Source organism: Lycorma delicatula, chromosome 3 (assembly GCF_047948215.1).
Source record: "Lycorma delicatula isolate Av1 chromosome 3, ASM4794821v1, whole genome shotgun sequence".
Classification (NCBI taxonomy): domain Eukaryota; kingdom Metazoa; phylum Arthropoda; class Insecta; order Hemiptera; family Fulgoridae; genus Lycorma; species Lycorma delicatula.
Window position 1 is genome coordinate 207,956,161 of NC_134457.1, and position 14,439 is coordinate 207,970,599.

Sequence of the window (14,439 nt, forward strand, 5' to 3'; positions counted from 1 at the left end):
CATCCATCTCATCCTCTGCAGAAAAACAATGCTTAAATGCGGACCCAGAAATTAAACAAAAAAAAAATCTGTACTTTATTTTGTACCTTCTTTTGCTTACTTAATATTATTTCTTTCATTTATTATTTTTATGTATTAATATTTACTTGGAAACATTTTTCTTTTCTCTTTTGAGACTACTCTGATGAGGGTTTATTCAGTCACCCTTATTCTGACCAGGTGAATAGGACAATTCCTTCTTTTTTTATCCAAGGAACAGCACACCAACCATTCCTGATGTGTTCTACATAATGTGTATAGTATATTTGTATGTTTAAAAACTGAATATGGACAGAAAAATACCAGTAAGTAAAAATTAAATAGATATTAATAATTTTTTTTTCAGCTTAAATTTTGTATAAATTTCAGTCCAAATTGATGAAGCCTACCTTTCAGAATGATTAACACTGAAAAATAATTTCTATATTATGTATGGATTAGTTTATTCCTTTTCACCTAGTATTTTCCATTCCTAGATTTATTATAGAATTAAGAAGTTTTTTTACACCTATTTAACAAATAGATGTATCTTTTGTGTAAATTTGATTTCTCATACGGTATATCATCATAACTACAGGTCAATTGTTAAATTTAAGCCTTGGCTTAAACTTTTACATTGTGTGTCATTAGTGAAGATTTATATTACTGTAAAAAGATTTACCTTGTAGTCGCTTAAAATTAATTTGATTTTTCTGAGTAGTTTACATATGTTGTTTCACAAATATTTTGCTGGTATATTTCGTTGCAGCTCATGTTTTTCATAAAATTCTATTAATCCGTCAAACAGATGTTGTTCTGCAGTCACTATATTAGATTGTTTTTATTTTCAGGTTAACCGAAGGGACCTCTCTTCTTCATCAGACAGTTACCGAGACAAAAATGGTTGAAAGTTGTTGGACTTGTGACAATCGGCTGTTAGTCGATATATTAGCTGGATTATTTGGAATCAGTGCTTGGCTGTCTGTAAACGCTATGTACACACAACTTCCAATCCTCGTTGAAACTGCACCAGAAGGTTGGAATCTTCCGTCTTACCTTTCCATATTAATACAGGTAGCTAATATAGGCCCCGTTATATATAGCGTTTTTCAACGATATGCGCCGAGTGCGGTTCGTGATAGCGCATTAATATCTTTTATAATGATGCTTGGTACAGCTTCTCTTTTACTTATGTCATTTTTTTATTATCAGACAACAATAGTTTTTGGAGTAAGACACAGTACACCTTTATTTATTCTAACATTCTGCATCGCTCTTGTCGGTTGTACTAGTTCTGTCCTTTTTATTCCTTTTATGAATAATTATCCCGAGATTCATTTAGTTTCTTACCTTGTCGGGGAAGGATTGAGTGGTTTTATACCTAGTATAATTTCATTAGTTCAAGGTGTAGGAATAACAAGGTGTGTTAATAAGACTATAGAAAACGGTACTGTTATAAAAGTTAATGAAATGTCTCCACCGTTGTTTTCATCTCAGATATTCTTCCTGCTGATGTTTTTATTAATGTGTGCAAGCATGATTTCTTTCTTTCTTTTAAATAAACTTCCATCGTGCAAAACTTTGAAACTTAGAAGAAAATCAACTTCAGCTACTAGGTCATCGACAATGGAAACGACCGATAATAATTGTTTAGACACCCATTTAGATAACCAGATGATGAATCAAATTCCTAAATCTACTCCATCTTCTCTGTCTCCTGCTCTTTATGTAGGACTTCTTTTTCTTCAGTCCGTGATCTCAATGTTTGCAAATGGTGCTCTACCTAGTATACAGTCGTATTCTTGCCTTCCATATGGAAATTTTGCGTATCATTTAGCTGTTAATTTAGCTAATATGGCAAATCCAGCTGCTTGTTTTGTGGCATTTTTTTTACCACGTACTTCACTTTTATCAATTTCTGTTATGAGTACTATGGCTGCAGTTGCAGCCGTATACAATATAACAACTGCAGCATTTAGTCCTGAACCACCACTACAACATCAAGTTATCGGAATTATTGTTATTGTAAGTATAATTATTGTATTTTTATTTATCTTTAAATCTTACGTAATAATATTTAAATTTACAGCTTATTTTAAATAATGTCTTTTATAGTTAAAACTCATTTACGGTCGCCGGTAACAGGTTTTAATAAATTATTTGTTCTTGTTGCTAACAAAGGTATACATTCAGTTACATCAAAATGCCCTTCTTTATGTCAAGTTAAAAGAAAATTTATAGACATTACTCCGATCCATTTTTTAGAGACAATCCCAAATCATATTAGACACACATAATGAAACTGCAAAATAGATTAAATTAAGATATTTGTGAAATCGATACCAATATCAAAAGTCAGAAGGGCTTAATGAATGAATTCCCTACCAGGTAAGATAGGTTTCCTGCTCGCACAAATTTAACTAAGAATTGTCATTTTTAGCATTACTTATTTATAATCAGTAGATTATAAATTTTCATAAACATGCACTTCACTCTACTACTTCACTTAGGTACTGTCATTTGTTATCATTAGCCCCAAGATAACAATTTGAAATAAGTTTATCAGATTGTCTTTGGTAAGTAATTCACTCTGCTGTAATCAGGTCCACTAGATAAATCATTTAATGAAATATATTTTTTGAATTTGTGCTTGAATTCATTGAATTTTTAATTTGTTAGTGTCAAATTAGAACTTGTTGCAAACCACAATAAGTTGTCCTTGAAGCGTTTCAATAGAGAGCGTTTTCCATAGAGTATATTGTATTAGTTTTCTGAAAACATTGTGTGGGGTTTTGTTTAGGGAAATTATCGGCGTTGTTACAGTTTTATTTTTTACTTTTTCTGTTGTTAACGAATCCTATTTCTTCATAACGATAAGTTTAACGTAGCATATAATTATAATAACTCTTTATTATCATGTAAAGTGAAAGTAGTGGGGTATACAAATTGAGAGGGAGTAAAATTATTCATAGCCTGACGAGAGAAGACGTGTTTAATGTTTTTAACTTTATGACAAAGGAGCCACAAGGTCGACCGATCCTTCTTAAACAAGTTCAGAAACGTGTGGCCCAAGCTACGCGAATTTCACTTGAAAAGTGTGTTCAAGAATTTTAAACGAAGCAAAAACTAATACCGATAAAGACTTTAGCACTCCTAAAAAATATCGTAACAGTAAAAATACTAAAACGTTCACGATAACTGATAAAAAGTATCATTCGTGAAACGATTTATAATTTTCACATCGATGAAGGTGATCGCGTTACTCCTTGATCGCTATTACCGGTCGTAAAAGAGGAAATCAATTTTCCCGGAAGCCTTACATGAGGGTTTCAAATGGAAAAAACTAATAATAGAAAAACTTTAGTAGAAAAATCAGAAAATCGGGAACTAAGGCTACGTTATTTAAAAGCTATTAAAGAGTACCGTAACCAAAACGATTTTCACGGACGAATCCTATGTACATGCCACTCATACCAAACCACTATCTTTGAATGACAGGCTCTGACCACAGCCTTGCTGCTCCAATCTCTAACGACAAGAGTGTTTGCATTGTTTGTGCCGGTTACGAAAATGGTTTTGTCAAGAACACGCTTCTTATATTTAAATCTGGTGGTATCAAAACAGGAGATTTCTATGACGATATGAATTCTGTTAATTACGAGCGGTGATTTATTGGTTTGCGTGGCATTTCTCCCGCCACCATTCCATTCGGTCGCCCTGAAGCATAACACCCGATTGTCTGTGCCATAAACGGGAACTGAGCCTCGAACAGTTTAGCGATCAGTATTCTAACGTAGCCCCTACAGCTTACCTAACAGCATGAGCGGACTAAGCGTGATGCCATACACCATCGGGCTACGTGTTCCAACCGTTCACTTGTCATATATTTGCTAAAATGGGTAGGCGCACCCCGTCAACTACTAAAAATATATATGATATCCATAATAGCGGTGGGGGACATCCATAGTAGCGAGCGATAGGTAAAACAACAATTAATTCTTAATTTTCCCTCTAATCAGTCATCGTCAATGTTAATGCTTCGTACCATAACGTGCATCTGAACCGCACTCCGAATTCGAACTCGCAAAAAGCAGACATGACTGATTAGCTCACACAAAATAACGTGTCATTTACGAATATAATGTTGAAACCAGAACTGTACGGTTTAATAAGACTTCATAAACCACGTGTTAAATTATTTAAAATCGATTCAGTTTTATCCGAGAAAGGTCACAGTGTGTTTAGATTGACTCCTTTTTCTTCGGAATTATATTCGATTGAAAATATTTGGGCGGTTTTAAAAGAGTATGTCTCGAAAATTTTTTAAATTTTAAATTAGATAATACTAAAATTAGAAAATTGTATTTGCTAGAAAAGTAAATAACGAGCAAATTCAATTCCGAATGTAAATCAAGGTGCACCATGTCAGGAAAATAGAAACATCTTATTTGTCTCTGGAACCTTTAATTGATAATGCTGTTAAAAATATCGTTATTAACGTTAAAGGCGATAGCGATTATAGTGTTTTGAGGGATGATTATGATTTAAATATTAGCGGTGTAGATATAAGCGATGATAAGTTATAAAAAATTGAAAAGTGATATGATTATGATTTAAATATTAGCGGTGTAGATATAAGCGATGATAAGTTATAAAAAATTGAAAAGTGATATGATTTAGTAAGTAGCGGTTAAAATCAGTGTTCATACGTAGTATAGTACTTCTCCGCCTTTTTTCTTTCTTCCTTCTTCGTGACGCTGTGAAAGCGTCGTGTTCGAATATGCATATGATACGTTTGAACACGTCCTGCTCTCAACAGTATAAAATAGGCGTAAGGGATTGCAGAACATCAATTTAGTTTCGAATTCGAAGCGGCGTCTGATGCCTTTAAGTTTTTAAAAACGTAGTTTCATTGAAAATAATACTAATTGAGGTTTCGGTTTTTTAGTACTCGATCAAACAGTGTAACTGTTTTTTTCCATTTAGATTTTTGTGCAGAAGGGATAAATTTGTGAAAAAACGAAATGAGCCACGTACATCCAGTGAATCAGTTGGTAAAAGACAAGATTGTACAATGATAGCCTGATTCCCTAGGGAAAGACAACCTCCGTACCATGCCCTGATTGGTTTCACCGGAGGTCATCTTTTAAACCTTGGCATATGGCATCTCTCACAGTCACCTCGGCCCAAAATACCACCGAAGAGAATGCCATAAGCGACAGCGGCATTACCAACGGTGTTACTATTTCTAAAAATAACAAAACACATCTCTCGTCTCAAGCAAGACTGAAGACTATAGTCGTCAAAGGAACTGAATCACCTACCTACCCGAAGGGTAAAGTGAGTTCACTTGCAACACAAACGCGGAAGAACACTAAAAAAAAAAAACACGAAAATAAAACGAATAACAAAACAACCAGAACGATATAACCTAATAAAACAAAAACAACACTAACAAGAAATCGTAACAAAACAAAGTACGCATGTACAAGACCAAGCAGCAACCTAGATTTCCTGTGAAATCCGTTCCCCAGCCAAATAGTGGAGAAATTCTGCAACCACTGACCATTCAGATCGGTCCTTCTAGTTTTGACTGATGTCAAACGTTCCTCCGATGGTATCCAATCGAAAAATTACTGCGGTGCGCTCCAGATCGTATTTGGCGCACTATTGCAACACATGAAAGGCATCGTCCTGCACTCTACCCTGCGAGCACAGACCCGAATGCACCAGGCCGAACCCAGCCAGTCTACTCCTAAAGGCCCGGTGACCGGTAAGAAACTGAGTTACGTACTTGTTAGGGGAAACCCATGAGGCACCCCGCAAGCTTCTAATGTCTGGGAAGAGGTCGTGCGTATATCGCCCATCTAAAGTCTCTAGCCTGCCATATATCATAACCATGTTGCTCGATTTCCCGAATCTTTTTGGAAGTCGACTCATCCAACTTCCTAGCAATATACCGCCCCTGTCTCTCAAGACTTAGAATATCAACAGGTTTCTTTCTCGCAATCTCCAAGACCGCCTCCAGTGAAACCGTCCGGTAACTACGCGTTACCCTCAACAGTAATAGTCGTTGGGCCCTCAGTAATATATCTCTATAACCAAGGAATTTCATCCTATCCGCCCATTCTGGCGTAGGATACAACGTAATTGCTTCGCACACGCCCTTGTACAGGATGCTTAGGATCCCAAAATTGAGATCCCAATCCGGATTGACCAGACTTCGGATCCAAAAAAGGAACTACAGACCTTTTCTGCGACGAATTAAAAGTGCCTCTTGAATTGAAATTTGCAATCTAGATATACCCCAAGGTACTTCTGAATCTGAGTGTGCTTTATTCGATGGCCTGGCATCGATACTCGAACTTGACTCTCCGCCAAATGGCCTTCGAGGAGCATCATCGTGATCTTCACCGGGCTGAAAGTCATCTTGTGTTGATAAGCCCACAATTCAAGCACCCTGCCTGCACAAGTGTCCCTGAGCTCGACGTCCCTCCGCAAGCATTTTTCGCCCGTCGTCCCCATAAGTCACAACATGATACCCATTGGTCAACCTTAGCCGTTTGACCCTTTCTGAAGAGAGTCAAACGCCACCACCCACAAGAGAGGACCCAACACATTGCCTTGGAGACAACTCTTAGACAGTGTCTGCCCTACTTCATGGCTGTCCTCGCGGATAAACACATCCCGATGATTGAAATAACTTTCCAACACCTGCAGTTCATTTTCAGTGCATCCGCGCCTCTGTAATTGGAAAATGTCAGAGTCTGATATGATGAACTAACAATTAGATCCTTGTCGCCTCCCTTAAACAACAATTTTACAATCCCTCTCTTCCAGTATACTGGGCAGAACCCGCCAAACAATAATTTATTAAATACGTGTGTGATAATTCACAAATTAACTCCAACCGAGTAAACAAGGAGCTCAGCCGTCAGTCCATCAAAGCCAGGCGCCTTACCTCTGCCAAGATTACAGATAGCTCGACGCAGCTCGACCTCAGCAATCTCCACAGTTAATGCATCTCCGCGAAACATAGCGACCTCACGCCGTACCCGCAGATAGCATACGGTTTCTCCAGCTTCGCTATCATCAGGCAGAAGATCTGCTAGTAATCAGCGTAAATTTCCGGAAATATCCGAAACCACGGGCGGGTCGAGAGAGCGGATAGAAGAATTTCTTTTCTACGTTTATGCCCCAGAACCCTGTACACGAGTCCCTCTTGGCCGTCGGACTTTATGAAAAATAGTTGGATCTCCGATCCCTTTATTCGCCAGTAAGAACTGGATGTAGCTCAGGATCACCCTCACGTTGAGAGCCCCTCCGTAAACGACAGACAGCTTTCATCATATTAGATAACTCTGTATTCCACCAACTGGCCAACCTCTCTCTACCGCTGCGGGAGATCGAGTACTCAGTGGCATTAATAAAGGCCGCTGTTAACCTCTCCGCCAGGTTCCCTAGGCCATCTCAATTCGTTCCGAGGGAGAAGAACACCCGCCTCGTGGGATGTCGTGCGGGGTGTTACCACACCACCCCTTCCGTTCCTAGTCATTAGTGGCTTAATCGGAGGTCCTCTAGACCAAACGTGTCCAGACCCTGATCTAAAACGCAAAGTCTGGCTGACATAAAATTGATAAACTTCTTCCAATCCATATATATGCGCCTTATATATATATGCGCCTGTGCAGAAGCTGACCTGCTGAACCGGAACGTTACATCGGCAACAGTCACACAAACCACCAACAATCTCATAAGCAATTAACTAATGATCGCTTGGGCAATTGTCATCCACTCTCCAGTTACAAACATTGGCAGGAATATACCTACCAACGGTAACATCAATGTTCGTTCCACCAAACAACCGACACCCAACCATCATACCCATGTGAGTTGGGCAACTCGCCAATTTCATTAAAAACTTGCAGATCATGTTGGACTATAAAGCCTTCAATCAGCTCACTACTGATGTTGGTGACACCACTATGCCACAAATTGTGACTTAGCGTTGACATCCACACCAGTGAGGATTGGACTCGTACTAGAGAATCTGAGGATACTATCCCAGATCTTGAGATGACAATCAGCAGGTCACGGTACTGAAAATATGAACTTGCTACATAAAGATACAAGTTTGGAATATCCAAACGAACGACAGCAAGATGCTCATTAGAGAACTGTCGAAGAAAAACACAATCTAATTCTCTTCTGCAGAACAGCAGACATACTATAAGAACCATGATAAAACTGTTTCCAACGAGAGAAACCTAGCAGATCACTAGAAACAATGTAGGATGTTGCAATAAAACAGCAGCCAAATTCCTACAAAGAGCAACCTCACAAAGCTCTACCTGAACAATGTATGCACCTGTGCATTCAACTGACCAAAACTAACCATGTAAACCTATCAAATTACAGTACACAGTGACAGCTCTTTGTTAACACGGACACTCCTTGTAGTTCACAGATTGTTTATGGTCCTTGCAGAATGGACACACTTCTTCCTTCACAGACATGCTCTTGCCACAAAAAATATGCTGAAAAATCTCAAACAAATTCTTCCTGAAGATGTAAAAATGGTTAATTGTATTAAATATCAACCATTACAGAATAGGCTGTTTGCTAAAATATGTGATGAAATGGGTGAAAAGAAAAAAATCTCTTCTTTTCCATACAGAAGTCAGATGGTTATTGCGTGGGAACTCTGTTAACCTGGTTATTAGAATTGTGAGATGAATTAATAATATTTTTCCATGATAAACAAACACCATTCTCAATGTTTTTATAGAATAATGAGCATATGTTGCTGTTGACGTACTTAGTTGATGTATTTTCACATTCAATTGATTTGAATGAATGAGAATTTACAAGGACGTGATAAAACATTTTATTAATGACAAAGTTCATGATATCTGGAAGCTTGATATCTGGATTATTCACCTTAAAAGCAAAAATTTTTATGTTTCCACTTACTTTTGATTATATTGAGAAAAATTTGGATGAAGAAAGACACCATTGTTTACCACAGTTTGGATAGCATGAAGATGCATGTGTATAAGCTAAAAATTCAGTTGACAGAGTATTTCCCAGGAGATAAAAATGATTTCTCAAAGAGATGGGTTCTGAATCTACATTTTTGCGGCTGCTGTGTTACCAGTTGAGATTTGTGACCTGCTCCTTGAAATATCTGCGGAAAAAATATTACAACTACAATTCACATCTGAAAATTTAGATATATTTTGGCTTCCTCGTCGAAGTGAATGTGGAAATTTAGTCACAGAAACATTGAAAATACTAATTCCTTTCTCCACAAAGAGATTATGGTTGCACTAAAAACTAAATACAGGAATCATCTTTTATCACTTGAAACAATTTGCCTTTGTGTGTTTCTAACATATATATAAGTTTTAAATGAAAAACTAATACAACTTACTCATTCAATTTTTTTCTTTACATGTGTACCTATTAATGTAAGTAAAATGTTTATAACAAATTATTATTTTTTCATAAATTGATTTCATTATCGTTTACATGTAAAGTTGTAAGTTAATTTCGCAATCTTAAGGTTAAGAAACCCTGTTATACATCAATCACTTCTCTTTCAAACTTATTGAGGTTTACAACAAGCTGTATATCTGCCTTTTATTATTCCATGAATACTTTGTTGTAAATTTAATACTAGATGAAAATTTCTCTCTCACTCTCTCTCTCTCTCATATATATATCTGTATGTGTGTGTGTGTGTTTTGTATTGTTTGATTTATACTCATTTATTTAGTTTTATATCGGCTGTTTTTTATGTTTTTAATTATCCATGTAATTTATCTGTTTATTCTAATTGATTTATAAAATTGAATTATAAAAAGTATATCTTGTTTCTTCAGCCAAGAACATTATAGAAGTTTTTATTGCTAAAGAAGCACTTCAATTAATATGTGTGTTTTTTCAACTTAAATATTTCATAAGGATTTTCCATTTGATGTTCTACTACTATACATTATTTCTTCATTTCACAACTTCATATCACAAAATTTCCTGTTATTGTGTTCAACAGTTCTTATTCTAGAATAAGAAGAGATTTTGATTTGTTATCAATAATATATTAATGTAGTTAACTATTAAAAAAAATAGACTCTTAAATAATTTTCTATTTGCCTCTTTTTTGGTATTAAATATTGATTTTCATTTTTTTAAATTAATAAAATGATATAATCAATAAAAATTACATTTGAGAAATAATAGCGTATAGTAACCATAGCTGTTCTTACATAAGAATACAAATATTTTGATTATACATGAAACTTTATCTACATTTCCATATTACAGTTACATATTGGAAAATAAAAGCATGTGGAATCAGGATAAAATCCCAACAGTCATTTATTATAGTCACTGTAAGGATAAACTAGAAATTAGAGATATAAACCACTTCTCATTGATCACCAAAATTAAACAAAATTGTCCTTTTGATGTTAACACAATTCTATTCATAAGTTAGTTACTAATTATCATTACAATTAGTTCTGATTATTATAATTTAGTTACTAAGTATCATTAAAATTAGAAAAAGTAATTATATTGTCTAGCCTTATCAGATAATGCTGGTTGCATTTGCCAGTAAACATGACTGCACCCAGATTTTTTTTCAAAATGAATCAATCTGTTATTATTGCTTTGAAACATGTCATTAAAAATTAAGTTTTACAGTTATTAAATATTTATTGTATCAAGTTATGTGGTCATTTTTTTGTAATCATTAAATAAATACACAAATTCAGTTTAAAAAAAAATTAAAAAATCAGTCATAACTTGGCATCCTGCCATTAATTATTTAATCCTCTAAAAAATTGCATATACTCTTGCTATACAGTTAAACTAGAATAAATCTTGCAAATTTTTACAAGTTGGTTAAGTAGTTCAAAGTGGCCAAATAAGTATTGTTGATTATTGAAAATTATAGTGTAAAAATATGTCAGTTTACTCATTTACTTGCTATAAACTAACTACTTTAAAATAAGTTTAAGATGAATTGCAAAATCCACTTATTGGTTGTAAAGAGATGTCTGTAAGCTTACCGATTATCATAAAGATACCAGAATTCATGTTTGTTGGAAACAGAGATAACAGTGACTTTTAACGAGAACAGCATCAATTGTTCAAGTCGAAATCCAATAATTTATGGAATCAAAATTTCCCACACCAGTCAGGAAAAAACTGAAAATCCAACTACTAAGGTACCTTTTAGGGCACAAAAAGCCTGTATTTCTGTTGGTTTTCTTTTAACGTTTGATCTACAATCAGTTGCTGGAACTATAGAAATATACTTGTAATATCCACTCTTGTTTATGTACAAATTTCAATAAAAATTATGCCAAATCCCACTCATATAATCCTAGAAAACTGGGAAAAACTACATAAAACGACCCAAAAAATATTTGAAGATTAAATGAATCAACAGTATTGAAAAAAATGTTTGTTCTTCAAGAAAATCTCATCCACACACTTTGATTTCCACAATCAATGCTTCAAACGATTAAAAAAATAATGTCTGCCTATATTCACCTTATAATTCAGACCCCATCCCATCTGGTTTCAATTTCTGTGGGTGCCCCAAGTAGTCATTAAGTAGAGTTAAGTTTCACAGTTTTGTATGTTTATAAAAACAAATATGTGCACAAGATTTCAAGAGAAAAATTTCATTGTTGTAGTGGAAGTTGTTACATTTATTAAATAATATTAAAAAAGCAGTCACTTTCCTGTTTTATCTTATTCTTCTTGTATATTCATATATACAAGAAGAATAATTGGATTATGTTTAATATCCAATTAATATAATATAATATCCAATTAATAATGTTTAATATCCAATTCAAACAGTACCTTTAAAATGGATTTGAATCGCAAAGTATAAATCACAAAACAGCTGCTATGAGAAATGCTATCTATTTATTCTCCACCTAGTTGTGGTGGATTTTTTTTTTAGTAACTTCAGTTCTTAAATTACCTTTTTCTTTGAAATTAGGAGGTTGTAATTTCTTTCATGATGTTTTTGTCATTCTTTTTAGATTTTTTCTAGTAATATATTGTTATTGTAACTAGAAATTTTTATAGAAGTCCAGATGTCTCGCTGTTAACAATATTAAAAATAGATCATATTAGTTTTGTGTAAAGATAATTTGCCATAAGAGTTTTATTTAAATTGGTTTAGTGATTTATCAAATACTTTAAGGGTAAATGTATAACCAAATTATTTCAATATGTACATTTTCCAGTTAAACTTAACTTAAGGTACTTGTATATCCATCCATCTCATTCACTGTAATTTATCAATTTATGAAAATAAATTCAACATTATAAGATGTAAGTTACATTTGGAAAACAAGCTTAGATATAATTCAAGATTACTGTGTGGCGATGGTGATTATTATTGTAATTTATCACTGGATTAATAATCTCAGTGTTCAATACTGATTACTATTTTTTTATCATTGTCCAACAAAATTTAGACAGAGTATTATGCTACAAAAAAAACCATTGGTTACATGTAGGGTTAACAAATATTCCTTCATTATTTATAAATAAACCAGTAATCAATTGTAGGTAGATATATTTTAAAGTGGCATGTAGACTTTCATAACTACAATGAAAAAATAAGCTTGTAGAATTTTAATTTTTTTCAATATTACCCATCTTTATATATAGAGCCAAAATTCGTGGTGAAATTACCAGATGACAAGTACTCATGGTAACACAATTTTTTAGAAAGAAATTTAAAAAACAGAAATTATTATCAATAATTTGAGTGAAGAGATTCTTAAATAATTATAAACCATAAATTCATATAAGTTTCGAAGTAAAAACACAAGTTATGTACAACTTAGTAAGTTATAGCATAGATAAAAGTTTTTTAATATTTCATGTAACTGAAGAATGACAATTCCTCCCTCCACTTTGTTAGTATTTGTGTGTTTATTTTGGTTGTAGTCTCTAATGAAAGCTTTATTCTTTTATTTTTCTGGAACAGTCTCTGTGTTTTGTTCTAGGGTGATAGAAACCATGAGCTTTTCATTCAGGAAAACGTTATTCATATTGATTTTGTTCCTTTGACATTTTCTTTTTTATTTTTTTACGGCACACTACATGTGTTTGTCTGTGGATTTTTTCAGTAGCTGTAAAACTTAGGTAAAGACCATCACTATTTGTCATTAAAATTGAAAAGCTAGAAAAAAAAGTTATTACTTATTTAATGATGGTATTCTTACCTGCCTTATTTTTCTGTATGGTGAACATTATTTTCTAAGTATATTATATTTCATATCTTGAAACAAAGTTTTTTACCTTCTGCATACAACAATTTGCCTCCTCAGATTTCTTCTGTTTCAGTGGTAGTGTTTTCAACACCTCATTCTCTTCGATCTTCATATAAGTGTAGTAAACTTCATAAGTGGGATGAGATTTTTTTTATTTTTGTGGTGTAATATTTCTATTTATTTGTAAATGATTTTTGAGTGCTAATTTTTCTATTGTCATTAAAATGCTAATAAATAATAATAATAATAAAAATCTTTTTTATTTGTGTTCACATAGGTTTCCAGTTGGGTTCTATGTTGTGGACTTGTCTCGTATGTAAAATTATCAATAGCTGCTCTTTTCCGAAGGGAAGGTGGACAAGGACTTTTTTGGTATGGAGCGGTTACACAAGCCGGTGCATTTGTTGGATCAATAACTGTTTTCTATTTAATCAATTATGCTCAACTATTAAAAAGTTATGACCCTTGTCGGTAACACCTAAGTTTTGTTTATAAACATCAGTATTAGTTTACATTGCATTGTCATACAAATTTGTTATTTTTTATTAATTTCATAATTACTTTAATTAAAGTAAAAAATTTTTATAAATGCTGTGCAGATTAGTCTTTGTTATCAGATGAAGAGGAATTGAGTTGACGTTTTACACTTCTGTGTAATAAATTTTTACCAAAAATGTTTTTAAATCATTTTTACTTACCTAAAACTTAAGATTAAAATATTTCTAGGTTTATTATTTAAACTTTGTGTGAACAAATACAGTATAATTTAATCAAATAGAATAGAATTTAACAAAAGTAGAATTCTGTTACATCATTTTTTTTATTACTGTTTAAAAACTTTAAATTTACTAGTTTCAAAATTGCCATTTAAGTCCAGTTAGCTTATATATATTCCAAAAATATTGTCATGTACTTACTTAATAATGTGTTTACATAGTTTTAATAAAGATAAATGTACAAAATTATTTACTGTGTTAAAATTGTATCACTTTTTAAAATTGATTTTTTTTTTTAGTTTGTTTTTTTAAGTTAAGTAAACCGAAATTTTTAGTCAGGTTTTTGTTAATTTTATCATGTTGACTGTTAGACTGCTTTCTTTCATCTTACCTTT

The 14,439-nt window shown here is 33.4% G+C and overlaps 1 protein-coding gene across 4 annotated transcripts in view; it reads left to right on the forward strand.

Annotated features, from left to right (window-relative positions):
• The window catches only part of LOC142322388 (solute carrier family 52, riboflavin transporter, member 3-A-like), a 75,035-nt gene extending 60,803 nt beyond the window's left edge, over positions 1–14,232 (forward strand). For all 4 annotated transcript variants that reach the window (XM_075361424.1, XM_075361421.1, XM_075361425.1 and 1 more), the window contains 2 exons: positions 870–2,043; positions 13,606–14,232. In XM_075361424.1, the coding sequence (XP_075217539.1) occupies positions 919–2,043; positions 13,606–13,803 (1,323 nt within the window). In that variant the 5' untranslated portion in view covers positions 870–918 and the 3' untranslated portion in view covers positions 13,804–14,232. The remainder of the gene's footprint in view (positions 1–869; positions 2,044–13,605) is intronic.
• Positions 14,233–14,439: the final 207 nt, after the last annotated feature.